Here is a 21,265-nt window from a genome sequence, read left to right as displayed (position 1 = left end):
TGCCCACCTGTTTTTTGCCTGTCCCGCCTGTGCACTCCCTAGGCGAGTTTGGCTGGCTCCAGTGTGCAAACTACTTTGCACATTTAGGAGCGCCGAAGCGGAAAGGCTTATGCGCACCAGCACTTTACCATTTATCACAATAGCGGTAGCCAAATACCTAGGATGGGCGTGGGCTATAAGGCTGAAACCTAAATCTGGGTAATTCTTTGGTGAACATTAATTTTAACTTCCCTTGCCTGGCCACTGAATGTGATTGATTATTTTAAATTGTTTTTGTCTGCTGTAATGTATTTCATAATGCAAAGAAAATTGTATTAATGTAACTTTTATCTCGTCCATTTGCTCTGAGATCTACGTTTTATCAAACATTTTTAACTATCCAGCCAAGGCATTTTTAACTGTATCTAAATGTTGTTTGTTTTGTGCTTTTATGAGTATACTTCGAATAAAGCTACTTTGGAATGGAATGGAATGGAGAAGAAGGATGTGCAAGTGGAAAGGGAGGGTCATCAGGAGGACCAGGATCACCAGAACAAGAAGGAAGAAGATGGGCAGGTCAACACGGAGAACCTACACCAGTGTGAAGACCCTACACAGAATGAGGTGGAGGAAGATGGCCATGAGGATGCGTAGAAGGGGAGGTGGGGGTGCAGGACAGACAAGAAGCTTAGAAACTCCAGGACCACCAGAAGGATTTGGAAAACCTGAACCAACAGGGGACCAATACCATGTCCAAGAACTAGGAAAACCAAGAGGATCAAGACCAGGAAGAATAGGAAAAGGATTTCTAAGAGTACTGGGAGAATAAGGAGGAAAACCAGGAGGAGGGAGACCAGTAAGAGGAAGAAGACCATGAAGAGAAAGCACAGGCTAGGAGGTCCAGAACAGCAGTCACCACCATGACCACCATGAAAAACCTGAGGGCCAACACCAGGATCGCTAGGAATAACAGCACCAGAGGATCCAGAGGACCAGGAAGAGGATGACCAAGATTAGCTGGACCATGAACATAAGGACAATGAAGATCATGAGGACCAGCAGGACTGGGACCCGAAGAATGAAAAGATTGAAGATCACCAGGGCAAGAGCACCAGAAGAACAACTAGGAGGGACACAGCAATAAGCACCATGGTAAAGATAATCCTTTTAACAGGAGTAGGATCTCAGGAGGATAAGGGCTACTTATGGACAATGGCCAATACCTAGAAGACCAGGACCATGAATATGTAGATGAAGACCTGGAGGATGATTTTGAGGAAAATATGAGTTGACAGAGAGGAAAGAAGAATAAGAGGATGATCAGGAGGAAGAGACCTAGAAAAAGGAGAACATGAAAATCAATATGAAGATTAAGAGAACTATTAAAAGGAAGACCTGGTAAACCAGGAGCATGAAGAGGAAAACCTATAGGTGGAAGACCAGGAAGAGGAGAATGACCAAGAGGAGTAGAGGGACTAGGGCAACCAGGAAGTCCAGGAGCACTAGGATTACCAGGTCCATCAAGAGGACACAACCATCAAGGGAATCACAACGGGACACGCATCAGGAGAACTAGGGACAGGAAAAGCAAAGGCTGTATGATGATATAAAAAAGGAAAGAGAGATCAACAAAACTGATGGGTACCATTAAGACCAAGACCAGCAGGAAGACCAGGAGCAGGAAGACCAAGGCCAGGAAGGAAAGGACTAAGATGGCCAAGAGGATCTAGACAGTGCCATAAGAAGAAGGAGTATCAGACAGCCAAGAGAACTAGAACCACCAAGAGAACTAGGACAACCAAGGCAAGGGCCATCATCAACAGTGGCTAAGAATACAGGGCCTACAATGACAAGTGAGTCTAGGCTACATGTGTTAGGGCATGCCCCTGTTAAATGCTGAACATGTTCTCTTCTGGTTCCTTGATGGACTAAAATCCAACATCTGACTCCAACAGATAACCTCTACAGAAATCTCTACGTGGATCTGAGAGATCTTAAGGCACTGTGAGTCAAGAAAACAGAGCAACCAGGAAAGAAAAAATTAGACATAAGCACGGTCATCTGTCAAAATCTACTTGTGGTCATATCTATTTAGAATTAGTACACAAGAGAGCTCATTCGCACACCAACTCACTCTTGAATTCAGACAGAATTTACACTTTGAAGTTTATAATTCACCACTGACCATCATCATTTGCACAAACTGCCCTTTGGCCTCATCTCAATTTTCTTATCTCCTTGCAGACCCTTGAGTTATGCATCAAGGCAGCTGTTACTAAGAGTTGCAGAGCGCTGAATGGAACTGTGCCAACCGTGCTTGCCGTCCTGCATCACCTGGTAAGTATATACATGAGGACAAACAAAGTATTTCAGTGGGAGGCGACAGGCATTTCCTGTGTAACATATTGTAACAAATAAAGTTTCTCCTTAATCCAATTTATAGTAGGAGTGTTTTTAAAGGGCAACATTTGTGAACTCTCTTGCATAAAATATTAAATTATAATCCATAAAAATCCTATATGAACCAATTTGCTTCTAGGATGCTAAGAAAGAAGACAATGGATATAAATCTGCCAGTGTTGAGAGCTCCTCTGCAAGAACCACCCATAAGTGTGCCTCCCGGCAGCTCTGGCTCTGATAATAGGTAACAGAGGAACAGAGTGTCAGGGAAAGGGAAGGGACCCAGGGGTAACACCAAGGATGGAGACCCGAAAGAAAAAAGCTGTACCCAATAACAATGGTTTACAACAGATACATAATACTAACAAAGCTTATCTCGGAGGTTCAATTGTCCAGTTAGACTTTACTATATAACATATACTGGACTCTTCATGACATTCCCAACAACAGTACACCCAATCTTAAATCTATATATTTAATAATAATAAGGCTATATCATATACATTTGATTAATGCCATCAATCAAGGAAATTCAGTATTTATCCCACTAAGGTTCCTAAAGTCAATATGTGCAGAAACTACCCCACAATTTAGTTTAAATAATCCAAATACACAACATTTCTGGAATATCCTTACAATCCAAACTTGAAGCATTCAAGACCCCAGTCCACATATAAGAAGGCCCTCTGAAAACAGGTGCACATCTTGACGGCCATAAGCATGAAATTCCAAATAGCAATGCTGGCACGTGGAATCTGGAATGAATGGGAAACAAAAGACAAGCATCTCTGATGAGGACCAAAGTGCGAGAACTGAATGCCGGTAAAGAAAAAAAAATGAAGTGGTACAGCAGAAACAGCAAGTGGCGGCGAGAACAGAAAAAGGCCCTAATGAAGCCACTGGCAGAAGCACTCGCTCCCCACTCTGCTGACTAGAGACCTGGGACGCAAAATGGGCAAAAAGTGAAGCAAAAAAGGCCTGCTCTGAAAAGCATGCAACCCACTATGCTGGCCAGACACCGTAGGACGCAAAAGGGGAACAGCTTTACCGTCCCCAGAGATAAACCAAGATGAAGTGTAACAACAGCCTTCTTCTTGATTATGTTGAATAGCCGCCACTAGTGCCAGCTTTGTTAAAAGCATTAAGTACCACTACCTTCTGCAATCTCACCAGACTTCTGAGTCTACAAACTATCCTAAAACCATAGGAAAGTAAGGCATCCATCTTAGAGTGGTATCTGAGAATTTGCACTTCCACCAATATCGGGCACCCTGAATATGCTGTATTCCACACAATTAATTTTACTGTAGCGTGGTATGGATCATGGCCCCACAAGTCCTGACAAACTCCTATGCTATCATTCCCCCACTGGAAGTTATTTGCTGTCTGTATGTATGGGATTGGCTTTCAGATAGCCTAGCTTCCATTATTATTTGTTATGGCTTTGTTATTGGCAGATCTGCACACCCTCAAGTGGGGTTTCCGATGAAACAGAAGAGCCACTCAAGTTGTCCACGGCTATTATCCTGTCACTGGGTGAGTTGGTCATAAATGTATGTATGTATATATTTGTGATACTGCAAGTATATATTGGCCTTTACTAGGGATCAGGTCCTCTGTAACATTAATTTCTGTACACTGCCCTGCACGTAACTTGATCGTCTTAAAAGCTACTATTGCTTCAGTATTTATCTCCCCACCCAGTACATTGGTTGGCTTGCTACTGGAATATGGTGCCCAGTTTACTATATACAGCTATAGTAGTCACATGGCCACCATGTGCTGGTAAGATCATAATTAAATGTTGCAGACCATTAATAACATACCTCCTGGACATGCGTTGAAGAATGGCCTTGATGGGCTGCTCCCCGGCGTTGAGTTCCTTCTTGCATAATTTTATGTTGTGTTATTTTTCAATTATGTCTATTTTTTCTTTTCACTTTACTCTTGCAGCCCATTCTCACTCTAGTGAGGTCCATAAATATTTCGAAAGTAGCTTGATGCAGATAGGTGCAGAGTCCCGTGCCACAACATTACAGCTGCTCTGCAAGCTCCTTTCGGAAACTGGTAAGACTGTCAGTGGGTGGGTGGCAGTGTGTGATTTAGGCAGGGAAAATAGTTAAAAGGATAAAATGCTTGTCATAGAATCTGGAGCCCTAAGTTGTATTCCCAACTTACTCCCTTACTTGTCCAACATGGTGCAGCTATAAGCAAAATACTTCAATTTTATATTCTTCAGCTACATTAACTGCCAACTTTTCCTGGTAGAGCACTGCAATTTACGAATAAAGTCTTGCTTACATCAACTTCAATTATGTGAATCATGGTGAAGAAATAAAGGAGTGCCACTGTTTTCTTTTCGGTTAATTGTTCCCATTGTGAGCCATTAATGGGACAGGGACACTGTGAAAACCGATCCTGACATAGACACTGGACAGGAACAAAAAGGGAAATAAAATATGGAGCAGGTCGACACAGACACGCTCAGTGGTACATGATGACACAGACATGCACGGCGAAACAGGAAGGCATTGATAGCCCCATGGGGCTCACAGTCACAGACTCACAAACCAAAACTGAAAGACAGGACCCTCAGGGTGGTAATCACAGTTGATAGTTGAAACTTCACTACTTATGTATTAATCTTGATCTTAATAGACAAAGTCAATATCTATGTGTTATGAACATTTGGTGTATGGCTTTATTTAATAGATTCAGAAGGTGCCTTTTACCTGGATGCTGTCCGTCACGTGCTTGAGGATGACAATCGCAAGGTACCATCAAGCTATTATACGTGTGTTAAAGCACTTTCATAATTAGCAACTCAATCTAATTAAGTTATGCAGTTTTTGCATAGTGCAGTAGTCCTACTTACATGGACTCAGAGCTGTGGTTTGCACACCACAATCTGTTGACTTTCTCCAAGGCAAGTCTTCAGTGGAGGTGTTCTGTCATGCAACCTCCAGCCATTTCTGTCAGTTCAGTGTGTCTTGTGTTCCATTGTCTCCCTGTCCAAGTGGACATATCCCAGTTTTCCTGCCCTAGTCTGTGTCAATGCATTATTTTCAGACCCAATCCCAGAGGTTGCTGATCCCTAATTGTTTAATAAATGTGTGTTAAAAGAAAGTTTGTGTATGCTGTTAACATATTTGGTCTGTATTTCACATTGAGTTGATCTGTAATACCCCTCACTGAGGAGGAGAATGTTGATGATCAAATAAGGGGTTTTGAAGTTCTGAATATTAATATCTCCTCAAATCTTTAACAACCGTGGTGTAAAGTATTTCAAATGTCTCTACCAAGAATAATATTTGGGCTATGTCTCAGCGAAATCTCACCAAACGTGAATCGATAATACAGGATAATATTCAATGTGCACGTTTGAAAAGTCTGATTGTGATATAAAAGATGTATTTTATGTAGAAATTGGAATATATGTGACTTTCTTGATGCCATGTATGTCCACAATGTGCCTGACCTCAGTGCCATGGAGAAAGCAAGTAACTCAGTATCAGAATCACCATGTTCAGCATGTTAGCAAGCACAGGACATAGGCACAAAGGAAAATCAACAAAGCTGTTTTCTTTCGATAACGAGCAAAAGGCTGTATTTCCATAACTTTGTCTCTATTGGATTCTCTTTGAGAGGTGTATTGGGTTTGTCATTTTTAACATCAGGGCACGATATAAACCAAGTTATTCTTAGATATTTTTCAGATTAAACCAGGAACATCAGAGACAGGACTCTGCTAGGAATGTTAGAATCACAGAAATCAAGCATGGATGTATTCTTTGGCAGTTGAAGCCATTGTGGCCAGATTGTGCAAATATACAGCGTACAGAACCATGTTAGGGAAGTGAGTTTTAACTCAATGCTGGATACAGGAGATTGTGACTATTTACGGTCTTGAGCCAAAACGACTTCTTGAAAGTGATATGGATCAACCAAACAACAAGGTGTGGGACAATGAACTCTAAGTACTGCAACCCATTTGTTATCTGCTGTCTGTGTTGGGATGTCTGCTCAATCTTACAGGTGGAGTTAGACAGCAGCCATCATTCTCCCACAGACAACTCTAGTTTTTTTTTTAATTCCCTCATCAGTGGAATCCACAGCCTATTGAATTCTCATTTGCATTTTTGTAATCAATATCAGGTCCTGAGAGCTTTTTTTGTTGGTTGTAAGCTACCTAGGCATATTTTGTAATTTTATTTTAATCTTTTATCAAATCTCAGGCACCTATAGAAGGTGTAGCCCACCTGGAATATTTGAATATTCCCTCAATCACACTTCAGTCAGACACTCTGTATAAACAGTTTAATTAAATTGACTCTAGTTTCATTCTCAGAGTGTCATAATAGCCCTTTTTGCAACATACTTTAAAAGGTTGTATCCAGGTACTGGTTTTCCACACATAAAAATGTATATCTGTCTACTCTGTGGACAAAAGGAAGGAGAGAATGCATGGTTTTCTCACACTCCCTTGCTACTTTCTCACTGGAATGTGTGATTTTCTCCTATTCATACACCAAAAGGGTTTCTCACTAACCATGCTTACCTTTTTTCTCAATTACAGGTTATTCTTGCCACTTTAAGTTTAATGTCCAGTTTAACAGCCAAAGGTTTTTATGATGTGAATGGAAGAGCTGTGATGGATTATGTGCTTAAAAAAAACAGCCTCCTTATCAAAGAGCAGGTAAGTGGCAGATGCACATATTTGGGTAGGTGAACGTGTTAGGGAACAGCAACAGTAGTCAGCACACAAGAAATAAGTGGACCTTTTAGCCCCCTTGTGTCCCAACGTAGTTACTTTGCCATATAATATACATCAGCAGTGTCACATATTTGCCCCTGATGGTGGAATATAGACCTCATGTCCCTCTCATTAGTTCCCATAGTCTCACCTTGACATTCTATGTTCTTCATTTGAGCTTGATGTTCCCTACTTCCACTCCAGTGCGTCTTTCTCCCTCCGTCACTTTTATGGGTGTCCCTTATCCATTTGTCTGCTTACATTTGCACCTGAAATTCAGCAGCTGCCCATCAGTGCCAACACTGTACATGCCTTTTCTTCATGTCTTGCTATTCCAGGGTGCCCATGATGTGAACCAAACCAGTCAAGTGAATTTACTTTTAGCTTTCACTTCAAGAGTCATTCTTCCAGTATACCCAATCTATGATTTTTCCATTATTGTGAAAAGTTTAACCTAGTGTACCCTTACTATTGTGGGGTCTGAGTTAGTGATGTCAACTGCAAGTGGAGTCGTTGTCCCAAAGTTCAACTATTGCAGCTGGTTTGATTCGTACTGTGGCACTTCTGGCAATTTTATAACTTTTATCCTGCTCTTATGTTGTGCAAAATCGTCCACTGTTGTGAACAACAAGTTTCAGAAAGTGGTCTGATAATATCCTTTAGTTATTCTCTTTCTCCTTCATTGCCCTCCTCTTCCACAGGCCTCATGTATGATTTTGTATTGGGCACTTCTTCTGTTTCTTCTCTTTTCTTGGACCATCTCAAGTCCTTTGGGCACTTACACGTTGATCCTATCTCTAGTAGCTGGAGGAAACACCTGTCATCTGACTAGGGGTCAGGAATGGGTGTTGGATCAGTGCTCTTCACTGGTGCTTGTGGGGCTGCAGGTGATATGTGGCAGCATGGGCAATGGCAGGTGGCATGGTGTCTGCAAAATGCAGTATTCTTGGCTTTGTCAGTGTCTCTGGGAGAGTAGGCCACAGTGGTTTATGGTCTCACCAATTCCTCCATAACAGCAGAGGTGCCATGACCTTCTTGATCACTGTGAACCAGGTAGGACTTCCTCAAGCTTGGCCAATGCATCCATGTTACAAAGTAGTTGTACCAAGATGCACAACTCAAGTCCATGCTCAGTAATATGTGTGGGGATTGGGCACTACTGATGACGTCTGGTATCCATCTCCTTGGGGCCTGACCATAATCCAGAGTGTCTGCAGTCCATGCTTAGTCTTACTCTTGGGTTCCCATTAAGCTCAACTAATAGATGAGCCAGACACTGTCCATAGTTTTTTTTTACAACAAGCCAGAGGCATCATGCCAGGAACAATTCAGATGCCTGTCCTTATGTTGCATCGCATTGTAACAATGGTGCTTGAATACCTAGATCCCATTTTAGTAACCAGATGCACATGTTGACTGGCATGAGTGCAAAGAAATAAGATGGTCAGACACTGTGAGAATGGGACTCGCTCCATACACGTCTCAACAGCAGTGCTCCCATGCAGTATATAGGCCTACCACATAATCCAGCCTATGTGAGACAACTGGCCCTTAGACTTTGCCGGGGCTAACTGGGAAATTTCTTGGGTGATTGGGCAAGGCACGTGGGCATTCAGCGAATGCACTGATAAACTTTGTTTTTCACTGATAATACATTATCTAGTGGGCTCCTTCTTGTTACATACCCCGCTTTATCGTTGAAATGCCTAACAGGGCAAACTACCAAATCCTACACAAAGTAGCACAAACATACTTCAAATCAGTATTTCATATCAGCACTGCCTCCCAAAAATGCAGTTCCCGGTTTTGTCTTATTGAGTGTTAGAAGTACCATAATGTAGCGCATACTTCCCCATCAAGCAGCAAGGGGAGGCCTCATGGGGCATCACAATCTTTGTAGTGAGCGAGAGAGACTACCTTGTGGTGCCAGAGGTGCAATGTGTCAGATGTAGTTCCCAGTGCATCAGAACCTTACATATTATAAGTGAGTCCACCGGTATTTTCACTGTATATGAATGCTATACACTTCTCCGCCAAATGACCATATACTTTTATTCTCTGTAGAGCGGAGCATGGGTGCATACCCTCATTTATACATTTTTATTTACATGTTTGCGGCTAGTGGTTTTAATTTCACATTTGAATTTAAGCCAAGAGGTTCTCTCTGTGCTTACAACCTAGATTTGAAAATTGTGATGTTTTCACTCTCAAATCTCTTGACCCTCCATGAGGAGAGAAAACACAGTGAAAATGATGTGAAAATATATGTTACTTTACTTCTCTTGCTTTTCCACATTTTCACAGGGCATTAGTCACATGGATCCTGAATCTGATGTTGAAGAAGAGACCATCCACATCCAAATCTTTCAGCTCCTCAATAATATTGCATTACGCCATAAAAATACTGACGAGGTAAGTGAGAATAATGTGAAATAAGGTGGGTCAATAAACTAGAAGTGTACAAAATATAAATTGCAGAATGTCCAAAGACTCCTCAATTCCCAGGTTATCTTCATTATCCTCTAACTCACATAATAGCATGTTTTAGTAAAGCTCTCTCTGCTGCATGTTTGTATGTTGGAAATATGCACATAGTGATCTGAACCATGAATGCATGTTTAAAATGCATTCCTTTTTCACCCAAGTGTTTACCATGATTTGCCTTCGGGAAAGCACTGGACTTTGGAATAGTATTTACTATTCCAACTCCAGTCTGAGCAACTGTAGGGAAAGAGTTGGACTTAAAGTACAACATTAGTCCAACAACGCTTTCCTTCAGGGAAGTGGTTGTATTGGCTTGCTTGATAAAGGAATGCATTGAAAAGACACATTAGGGCACGTACAGCAATTACGAGTCTTGCAGGGCAATGTGTTGGGATATTAAATACCTTAAAAACATCTTGTCTTCCTGCCAGAAGCTGCCAGAAAGACAGTGGTCCAGTCTTTAATCATGTTGAGACTGTATTACTGCATTGTTCTGTATCGCGGAGTGTCACAGACATGATGAAGAAGACGACAGTGGGTGCAGAATATGGCAGCTTGGCTGCTATTTCATCTGCCTAGACACTCACCATCAGCCCCAGCTCTACCAATGCTGCTCTGGCTTCCGTTAAGGCATTGGGTATATTTCAAAGCCATGTGCTATTGTCACAAGATTCTCAATCATAAAGGCCCTAAATATCTTCACCTCTGATCACACCTTATCTTCCTAAAAGAAATCTGAGATCAGCTGATGCCTCTCTTGCATCTATCCCCAGAATCAAAAATGCTCACATTGGAGGCCATTCCTTCAACTACTTGGCAGGCAAGATGTGGAACTCCCTACCACTTTGGCTTAGGCAAGAAAAATCTGAAATACGATATCGCAAGAATTTAAAAACATGGTTTTTCACGCTAACTTAAATTAGGGAAATTCATCTTCTTACTCTGTATAATAGGACTGATACCCCAGTGCTGGGACACGCAGCTGACACAGCTATGTGCTTTATAAATCTCATTATTATTATTATTATTAGTGGTTTGGACCAAGTTGTTAAGGCACAGCGTGATTTGAGACGCGATGTAAAGTCTGTTTCCTCTGCTGCAGGGATAGAGGTCTGCTGTCCCATGCAGTCCTCATTCCCAGCATTTCCGGCATTCATAGAAGATTGTCGAATTCTACCTCATTTTTTTTAATGAGGCAGGTTTTCCAAATTAGTCTAAATAGCCACTTTGAAACGAGATTGAATGGCACATCAGTCACATTACAAAACATAGCTACTCAATCTGCATCTCCTATTTGCTACTTGATACATCAAGCACCAATATTTCATATCAACAGGGTCGTTCATTCCCAGCCATAGCTTTGCACACTCTGGCACATTTATAAAGATAGTTCTGTTTTGTGATTGTTATGAGGATAACAGCAGATAATGAGATCATTTACAAAGCAGCTCACTCACAGGGTTTTTGGAGAATAAATGTTGCACTCATTCTCTGCAAATAATTCCTCGGATATAGAATCACGGATTGTAGCATTGAACAGGGTTGGTGCTACATCAGTGTAATACCAGCAATCTGTCTTGGGCCCCATCAGCAAGGAATGGTATCAGGAAGGGGATAATTCAAATGTAGCCCCATCTCCAGAAGACCCACCAGAAACCCTCCCACCGGCTATGACTGTTTATCTGTGGGAATGCAGCCCTATTAAATGCTAATGATACTAATAACACATTCGCTGCTCTTTCTTGCAGGGATTTTGGAAAGAGATTTTGAGCTACATGCTGGAAGATGACTATACTTCATCTGTGCCAGCACTGTGCCAGATGCTACTTGTTGTAGATAAGAAAGCAAGCATCAACTTTCATGAATGTGGTGAGTGTTAAGCATCCTACTCATTGACACAGTGGGATCTATTATTGAAGGTGGTTAATGCTTCCTCCTCCACTCCCCAGATCCCCTCTTACTTTGTCATGATCAGGCATGAGTTGAAGAACCAGTCCATTAGCTCAGGATGTGATGGTTGAGTTACTATAGAATGTGGGTGTCAATATTTCAAATAACATTTATTGCTCTCCTTTTAGAGATAGATGTGTCTGTGCTGATGTTGCTGCTCGCTGTGAGCCTTATTCATAAGGAGTTAATAACTAATTGCTGTGCCTCAACCCATTTGGCTGTGCCATGCTGCGTTAATTCCGCAGCACCGGGATGCTTCATATCTACAATGATATAATGGATCCCTTTGCTCTTCCAGTGCTGGTGCATAATTAGCTGCCATGCACTTATGAAGGCACCCTTGTACCATGGTGCAAGGGTGGCAGCGTCACAGGGATGATTGTTTTTGTGCACCAAGGCATATCTTTGTTTTTATGCAGTTAGGCATACCTTTGTGCACAAAAACAATCACAATAGGTAATTTCCTCTTCCTAAATGTGCTGCAGTATGCAGTATGCGTAGAAAGAGGTAAACAACGAGGAGAAATAAAAATATGTGTTCTTGTTGCACCTCCCTATACCTCCCCCTGGGGAGGTGTAGCATTCTTACAGATTTCCAGGTGTACTATTTCTTGTAAATCTGGAAATGCGGCAGAAGCCTTGGGTGTTGCGCAGGAAATCTCACAGCAAAACCCATGGCACAACTGTTCCACACAAAGTGTTGCCTGTAAAGGGGCCATATTTACAAGGGCATTAAAAGTCACACAGGTTGGCTTTACCTGTCCTTGTAAATATGGAGCAGCAGGTTGCACTGCTGGTGTGTCTCAAAAATTGATGCACAGGTGGCACAAAGGGCTTTTAAATAATCCCTATATACCTTTTGTAGTTTGCCAGACATAAAGTGACTTTCCTGTATGTTTCAGCTCTTAGTCTGGTTAATGCTCCTACCCCCTAAATGCAATGTACTAACTGTCCCAGGTTTCCACACACCATGAGGCTACTCAGGGCTCTACTGCTCCTCTTCAAACCTTGGAGTATTCTTGCTCTCCATGATGTTACTTCTGTCTAGTATGTTGATCATACCCTGCTGGGTATGGTACCTATTTATGTGTTGTTACTTTTGCCGACCGCAACAGGGATGTATTTTATTTCTCCATGGAGTTATTAGTTATGATATTTGTCTCTGCAATGTTTCTGGTTCAACATTTGGGACTTCAGTTCCATACATAGTTATTGGCCCTCACTTGTAAGCAGGGATGCATGCTCAATGATGGTAAGTGAAAATAAATATTTTGACTGACTCCAAGGTTACGAAGGAGATTCGCATCTGGTGGTGAATACCTGTAATTGCTATAATTCCAGGGTTCTAATTAGCTCTCCCCGCTCAACTTTCCAGTGGATGTGTTGATAAAGTGCAAGTGACCTGGGCAGATGGTATCATAGTCTATTTATTTGTCACTCATGTTAGGAGTCCTGAGCAGAATCGAACAGGCAAAATATGTGCTCGTTCTTGCTTGCCCCAGGTCGTTAACCTTATTAGAAAATAGATATGCAAGTCCTCTTTTCAGAAAATGGCTCCCATTTTTCCATAGTCCTTCAGGATGTAAAGCACGTCCACGGCTTATGACGCATCCTCTCTTATCCCACTGGAGTCTTCTATCCCTCAATGAAATCTGTAGCAGGAACCTATGCATGGCAGCTTAGGTAGCTCCTCCTCCAGCTTTCATTCCTTGACAGCAACCACTAAGGGAGGGAGGAAGAGAATTGCAGCATAGGCTGTCAAGGTACTGTAAACCTCTGGGCACTCCTTAGTGGTAAGGGTGCCTTTGCCAGTATTTGCAGGAATTTCAAAGCATCCTCATGACCGCTAGAGGCTCATTGAAATGCCACCCATCACCCATCATCTTCTTTACAGGTACTACTGGGTGTCTTAAGTGTGTGTGTCAGCCATGTGTCTTCCTTTGGCAAGTATTGCTCAGTAATTTATGGATTGAGTATGACATATCTTCGTTCTTTTGTACCTAAACAGCTAAAGAAATTCCAATACACAGACTCTTCATAAGATTGCTGGTGAGTGAGTATCACATTCCACCCCATCATATTCCACCAGATCCCTCTTCCCAAGTTGTTTGCTGCCATTTCTATGCAACCTGCTAATAGAGATCTTAAATTCAACTCAGTTTTTTTCCTTTTGAATTTGATGGTTTTATTTCCAGTAAATTGGTTATCAGTACGACATGCTACTTACATTGAACAGAAACAGCCAAAATGTGGTTGGTACTAAGTACTGCTTAGAGAACAAGGTAGCATTTCCAGAAGTTTTAGGCTAGAGAATAGGAACTCATGACAGAATCACTTTCTGAATTCTTTGTTGTGGGTTTTCAGGTAATTTCTTCATATCCTCGCTGGGATGTCGAAAGGGGAACTTCAGTCATGGCTCTTCTCGCGCGGCTGATTCCTGCAAATTACCCATTTCTAGCAAAACTCCTCAGAAAGAAGATCCCCCCGCTGATAACATATTTAGAAGGTGAGACCCCAAAGCATGAACCAGTGAGCACACAATTTAAACAAGTATTAATGGCATTTCAAACAACCATTGACCAATGACAAAGCCATTAAGTCTGGTGTTGGCTGCTAGCTTTTAGACCTTGTCCACTAATGTTTTTTTCACGTTTTTATAAACTTGTATTGTGGTGAGAGATGATGCCAGGTTCATACCAAGATAAAAAATACTGTTTTGGTCTCAAAAGGTCACATTCTTAATAAATGAAAATAATTTGTGTGTGGATGTGCTCCTTGTGAAAAAGCAGAATGCCATTGTTCACAGTGAAGTTAGCCAAAGTCAGAATTGGCCCATGATGTATGCTGTGGAGGACAGAAGAGAATGTGAATGATAGGACATGTTAGACCAGCAGATAAGGAGGTCTGGCTGAGGGCTTGTATAAGTAAGCAAAAAAAGAAATAGTCACAGTCTTTCTTTGTAGCTGGCCGATGCCATACTCCAAACCGTATGAGGCAATAACTGAAACGGAGTCAGGTATCTTCTTGCAAGTTCTGGGTTACTTCCGCATATAACAGAAAGTCAGTTGACACATTGGTTTGCCGAAAAAATCAGTTTAATACAAAGCTTCTGCCATGAAGCGCTTCATCTGTCAGACGCAGCCTTGATCACATAAGAATGTGGCATCTTGATTCAGTGTTTTAAAGTACATATGTGCCAACAAATTCCATAAACATGGAAAAAAATATTTCTTCAGTATATCCAAGGTCAACATTATTTTAGAGCACTCCCTGTTTTGGCACATTTTCTTTTATTTCAATTGTGACTTATTGTAACAACTCAGTAGCACCAACTCTTCTAATGACTAAACTTGAAACAAAAACTCCTGGTGGCCTCAATACAGAAGAGATTTTGCACACACATTTATAAACACCAAACGCTCTCTCTGCGTTTGTATTAGAAGTAGGTATTAGTCAGGGTACATGGTAGGTTAGATTAGTCTACATAGCATCACATTGTTTGTGTGATGACTAAGGATGAACAGGGTATTTCACAGCAATTAATATGAAAGAAAATGTTAGAACTCTGGTACAACCATATGTTGCAGTTAAAAGTAATGTTTTAAATGTTGCATAATTGAATCCTACTATGTGAGAAGTTCACATGGAGGAACATTTAGAAAAGTTGGTGATATTATGTTGTTAATAAATTGATTGATACATATTTCTGTAAGGTTAGTGTTGGACCTGCGATAGGCAAGCCCAGCACAAAGGGGGGTAGCTTGGCTTGAGTGACAAGGCGGTAGAAGGCTGTTGTGTTAAGCCGGCTATGACCAAATAATAACTCCCTGCACACCACACAAAAAGAAGGACACCACACCACTGTTATAGAAAAATACGTTTCGTTTATGTAAAAGTTCTCTGGGTTTGAAGGAGGTTCACTTAGGTAATCACATTCACATTTCTTACATGGGTTTGATTAGCTGTGTACTGGTTTCTCAGGAATAAATAGTTGGACTCTAATAAATAAATATACTGGATAAATATCATGATTCAATACATTAGAATAAATATCAGCAATGACTGGAATAAATATCAGCAATGACTGGAATAAATATCAGCAATGACTGGAATAAATATCAGCAATGACTGGAATAAATATCAGCAATGACTGGACAGTTTCCTAGCAGGTTAGTTACTGATCGTTTCACATAAATATCACAGGGTCATTCTGGTATCGCTGCCACCAATTAATCACTTTCAGGGTAAACACATTATGTTTGTCATTCAATGCGGAATGCGTGCTCTTACAGTTTTTGAAGTGTTCACGGGTTCGGGCTCTCTGGCACAAGATACGCGTGATAATCCCTTAGTTGCACTCACAACTCATTGTGCGTATATCTGGAAGATAAAGGCATAAAATGACTACGGCAATTACACTCCGCGGCCAGCCGGTTCAATGCTACTGCTGCCGGAGGAGTCTGTGCGCTTCTGTCAGCGCAGGCGGGGTTTCCGAAGGCGGCTCCAGTTCACGAGTCTTGGGACCGTCGAACGGGCTGCCGGAGGGGCCAAAACACCTGCGCGCACAGTTCAAAATGAGACCGCATCACAGTTCCACAACAACGCGGCAACTTCAGGGGTAGAGACGGCCCACCTCACTTCGGCGGCACCGGTAAGCGCTCCAGTCAGTATGGCACTTCTCCCAAGGGCGAAGGGGGGTTCCAGGGGCTCCGCGATCCTCCCTCCGAGCTCACTCACGGGGGGTTCCCGCCCACACACCAGCTCCCAAGTCACTCGGGCAGGGCAGAGACAGTAATCTCGCCCAAATGAAGGCCAGCCTTTCCCCGCCCCAGCGCAGCACCTCACCTTCTATCCACAAACAGCGCGTCGACGGCGGTGGGTTCGGAGACGTCCAAACGCCCGCCAGGAGGCACTTAAGTTGAAGGTGGCACTTTTAAGAGTTGCAGTTGCGATCTAACCACTGGGGGGCGGGGAGGCTCTAACTATGGCCAAAGTCTCTGAGGGGCAATTGGGCACTCGCTGACCAGGTGCTGAAGGCTAGAGGTAACTGCTCACGCTTCTGACTGGAACGCCAGTCAGGGTCCACGCCAGCAACCTCTGCTGCTCTTCTGCCTGCGCTATCAGCTGCCTCAGGGGGTTAACAGGGCAGGTGTCAATCTGGGGTCAAGTCCTCTTCTTCTGGTGTTCTTTGATCATTCTCTCTTATGGCCGCCAGGGACTGGGCCTTTTATAGCCCGTGCCCTAGGATGCCAGCACGAGCCAGAAGGTTCTAGAACCTTCCTTGGCTATATCAATGACATGGCCCTTTCAAGGTATCTTTTTGGTCATTAGGAGCCACCGTACTGGGCTTCCTAAGGCAGCCATTTTGTGTACTTGTAACTCCTGAGGGGATTCCTGTCAGGTTTGCAGGTTACACAAAGTGCGCCAAAACCTTCAAAGGGTCAGAGGTCAGAGGGGCTCCAATGGGAGTCACTCTCATAGGGGACAATGGTGTCCACCATTTTAGGGTTGACAACCCCAGTTGGTTATGCCACTGGTTCCGTCAGGCGCCTTGTACATAGGTGCCAGGAACTTGGTGAGCAACTGGGCATCAAAGAGCATCTAGCCCCATGGGACAACACACAAAAAGGTCCTGGTAGACAAAGAAAAAGCGACACATTTTAGGAGGCACGGGGGAACAAAATAAATCATAGTGTGAGGGGACTCTCAGAAGCAGACAGGTCTAACAGTTAGTCACCCTTGTTTTCTTAAAAACAAGATTTTTATTTCAGCCTGTGTAGCAGATATCATGCGGAAGTGTTTTTAAGGTAGAATTAATTGCAAATTATAATGTCACTTATGTGAATTAGTCGGGTAGTTCCTACAAATCTATAAGGATCTCCACGTTTTAGACAACATAAACTAAGGGATTGGTGTCCAGACTGATTCCAGACACCCCCAAAGGATATGTTAGTATGTAGACCAGCTAGCTCACAGTGCCACTATAAGCCCCACAACCTTACCAAGGAGAGAATAGTTTCTGGCAACTATCGAACAGAGAACCCTGACCCCTCAGGGATCATGGAAACAGTACAATACTTTTTGCTTGGTCACTTGTGCTAACTTTATCTCAGAGAGATACACAGACTAAATGGTGGGGGTGTTTTCAATAAGTATTTATTGAACCAGAGTCATTCTAGCATAAAATACATGTGCTGCAACAACCACGAGACAGAAACAGATATAGACGATTACAAGCACCAATAGAGTAAATAAAAAGTAGAATTCTACCATGGTGATAAAATAGTGAATATATGCAGACATATAACTACATAAAGTTAATAGTGCGTACTCCTACGATGCAAACCCTAACTAGATGTACCTAAGTGTACCTAGCATGTATGTTGGAATATAGCCAAGAACCTCCTAGGAAAGAGCAAACCCCAATACCTGATGTGAGAAGTCAAAGGACCCCATCTTGGTCTCGAGTGGACAACCCACAAGTAATGTCAGACGACTGCTAACTGGAGTGTCTGCATGCAGGGACTTCAGCGTCTCGTGTCAGCATGTCAGCATAGAATCTTTTTCTCCTCTGGCTTGCCCAGCAAAGATGTGGTACTTATATACATGAAAGGTACCATCAGGGGTTCTACCTAGATGTGCCATGGTATTGTGGGCATGTAAGCCAAGGATGACGATAGTGGTCACCCTTATACAGAGTTATTATGCACAAGATTGTAATCCTGCTGTGATACTAAGAATCCTCATGCATAATAAATTAGGCTAGTTTTTTGAGAAAACTACACAACATTTATGCAGCACCTAACTAGGTAAAAGGTCAGGGCCAGAACTGTTATGTAGAGCAAGGTAGGACAAATGTCGGTAAAAGCTTGTGCGACTACCTAGGACTATATTGGAGTACGTTGGGTATTATAGCAAATTAAGAAGTGTTACAAAATATTTTGGTCTTTGATATAATAAAGGAGTATTTTTCTATGTGTATGTAATTTTAGAGCACATATGCACTTTTGTACTCTGAACCACAACGGCGATCCCCTATGTGATCAAGGCTTAATCTGACAGCTGAAATGCTTATTGGCAGTAGCTCTGTAATAAACTGATTTTCTGCAAACAAGTGGTGTGGTGACCTTTCTGTTATATAATAAAGGAAACCAGAATATATAAACCTAAAATTACAACCAGATATAAGGAGCTAAGAGTGACAGCAAGGGCACATGAACAACTAATGACCTTGAACTCAATTCCCAGGACAGGCTGAGTCAACAAACACATTTTGCACACTTTGAATTGTGTGAATCTACTTCTGCTAGTGCTTAGTATGTAAGCACATTGCCTTTGAAATGTTACTTGCTATTCACTTTTACTTACATATATTTCTTTTTTACCAACTACTATTTCAGCTTCCACGGAAAGAAACTTTGACTTGGCAAAGTGGAAATGCACGCTTGTTTCAGTAAGGATGAATTGCTAATGAATATCACACATGACGCTTGTCTCTTTGTTTTCCAAAGCCACTCATTCAGCGTGAATATATGCAGATATTAAATTCACCCCATCATAGTGCTGTTCTGCCATGAGGTTGCAATATTCTCACCATATCCCTATTATTTCTATGGATTATGATCGTTACTATGATGTTGATTATGATTGGGCACAGAGGGGCAGCTGTACTCGGTACATAACATTTCCCTAATATGCAATATTTACCAGAAGCATTAAAAACCTTATTGGCCCAAGTTGACATTCATAAAACTGGAAATTGCATGCTTACGACACCTAGTCCTACATGTATCAGAGTTTATCTGCATGTTTTACCCAGGTAAATTACAGGCTCCACAGTGATCATTGCATTACTCATAAATCTGACTGTTGTTGCACAGGGCTAAAAATGTAGCCCCTTACTGGTAATTGTTTCCTCCGACTCTTTTTTATCCCTCAGGATAGTCACACTAGCACAACGTTCTTCTTTCCCTGGATTGTCACACTATCACTCTTCCCACTGCATTCCACATTATCAGTAAATTCATATTCTGCAATCAGATAGGCACATGATCAATGCTCCCTATCTTCATTTGAATTGTCACTCTGTCACTGTATGTTTTGCCAGGCCATCACACTCCACTGAGCTTCTATTGTGCTCCTGCGATGAAATTTTATGTTCCTTGTGTTCAGTCTTCACCCTTGTTAACACTAAATTTACATTCTGCTCCCTTGCTGGATACCCAAAATGTTTTTGCATTCTGCTTCTAAGTATGTGATATTGTTGCATAGTCCCAATGTGTTTTCTGTCTGCATGGCTGCACTGTTGCTCTTTTCACAATAATTTGTGGGCAGCATTGTTTTGTTGCATGTGTTTCTGTGTAAATAACGGCCACTGTCAAGGCCTCCTGTTTCTTCTGAGCACTGATATCACACCACACTATTTAAGCATTGCTGTATGTGTTCTCTGGTTCTTATGTCCAAATATAATTTCATTACAGAGGTTGTTAGCTGAAGTTTGTTTACCCTTATCTTCTCAAAATCACTGCAGACGTCAGCCGTGGATACTGCATTTACGTTTCTATTACTTCATTAAAGTCTCTCACTGTTTTTCTTGCAGTTCCTGGGGACTATCCTAAAACAAGCCCCATACAGAGAATGGCATGTCTCTTTTATGGAAGAACTCACCGAACAGATTGACAGTTTTGCCCATCATGTGAATGAGGAGGTTAGTGCTCTCAAGGGTCAGTATTGAACCATTGGAGAAGTCAATTTAACACAAAGTCGGAGAAGGGTAGAACTGTGTATTCCATTAGTAAAGGTAATTTTTATAATATGGGTACACAGCATTGGGCTTAGCTTGTTGGGAAAATCAAGTATGGTTCTCCCACTCCCTGGAAGGACTGACCTACTAAGAAGCAGATGGAGATGAACTCCTTGAGGTAATCCTCTCCACTTGAATCAATAAAAGCCACAACATTTCAGGGCTATACTCATTTCCCTAATGGATCTCCTTTAGCCAATAGGTAGTCTTCATGTTAGAGCCAATCCCCATTCAGGGGATGTGAGGCCATATTCATGCAAAAAGCCGTGGAGGTATTGTTCCTATCAAAAAGCAAAGAAGAAAGGAAGGTGGGCAAAGAAGGGGGAATCTTAAGGATTATTTCTTGGTGCCCTCACACATCACTGTGGATGTAATGCTTCATAGTGGGCTTGCTTCTCATAGGTCCAGCGCTATAATGCCCTACGGGCCCCAAGAAGAGTCACTTTAGGGGAGATCTTTTTATTTTTGATGTCTGATGAGAAGAACTTGTGTAAGGACATTTTGTATGTGAGGGGTGATGTACATGTGGGTACACAGTCAAAATATCGAGTTGAAAATTTCGACCTACCAAAATATCGTGTTTAAAATTTCGAAGGTACAGAATATCGATGTCAAGAATATCGTAGGACAGAATATCGACCCTGAGGTAAGTAATATCGAATTCATTTATATCGATGTAAGTAATATCGAAGTTAGTAATATCGATAGCATATATATCGATGTAACTAATTTCGATGTTATTAACCACTTGGCTGCTAAGGGGTGTGTGCGAGGTCCATTGACTTTCCATTGAAATCAATGGAAAGTCCATGACGAGTTACCCTTGTCATTAGCGCTGAAGGGGTTAATATCGATATTTGTATTTTTTTTTTATTTTTATTATGTATGTGTTATATG

At 41.9% G+C, this 21,265-nt stretch overlaps 2 protein-coding genes across 2 annotated transcripts in view; both read left to right on the top strand.

Annotated features, from left to right (window-relative positions):
* The window catches only part of LOC144827452 (uncharacterized), an 85,968-nt gene extending 80,697 nt beyond the window's left edge, over positions 1–5,271 (top strand). Inside the window, exons 9-11 of the mRNA XM_078685758.1 lie at positions 2,224–2,316; positions 3,837–3,915; positions 4,333–5,271. The gene's annotated coding sequence lies outside the window, so the exon portion shown is untranslated. The remainder of the gene's footprint in view (positions 1–2,223; positions 2,317–3,836; positions 3,916–4,332) is intronic.
* LOC144828120 (maestro heat-like repeat-containing protein family member 2A) lies at positions 472–20,299 on the top strand. Its single transcript, XM_078686240.1, has 12 exons — positions 472–603; positions 2,224–2,316; positions 3,837–3,915; positions 4,333–4,446; positions 5,092–5,153; positions 6,956–7,075; positions 9,437–9,544; positions 11,365–11,485; positions 13,574–13,614; positions 13,930–14,071; positions 18,966–19,018; positions 20,165–20,299. The coding sequence occupies exons 1-12, from the start codon at positions 472–474 to the stop codon at positions 20,297–20,299; spliced, it is 1,200 nt and encodes a 399-aa protein (XP_078542366.1).
* Positions 20,300–21,265: the final 966 nt, after the last annotated feature.

This window comes from Lissotriton helveticus, chromosome 4_1 (genome assembly GCF_964261635.1).
Source record: "Lissotriton helveticus chromosome 4_1, aLisHel1.1, whole genome shotgun sequence".
NCBI lineage: Eukaryota > Metazoa > Chordata > Amphibia > Caudata > Salamandridae > Lissotriton > Lissotriton helveticus.
Note: the sequence above shows the minus strand (reverse complement) of the source record. Positions and strands in the feature narration are given on the sequence as shown.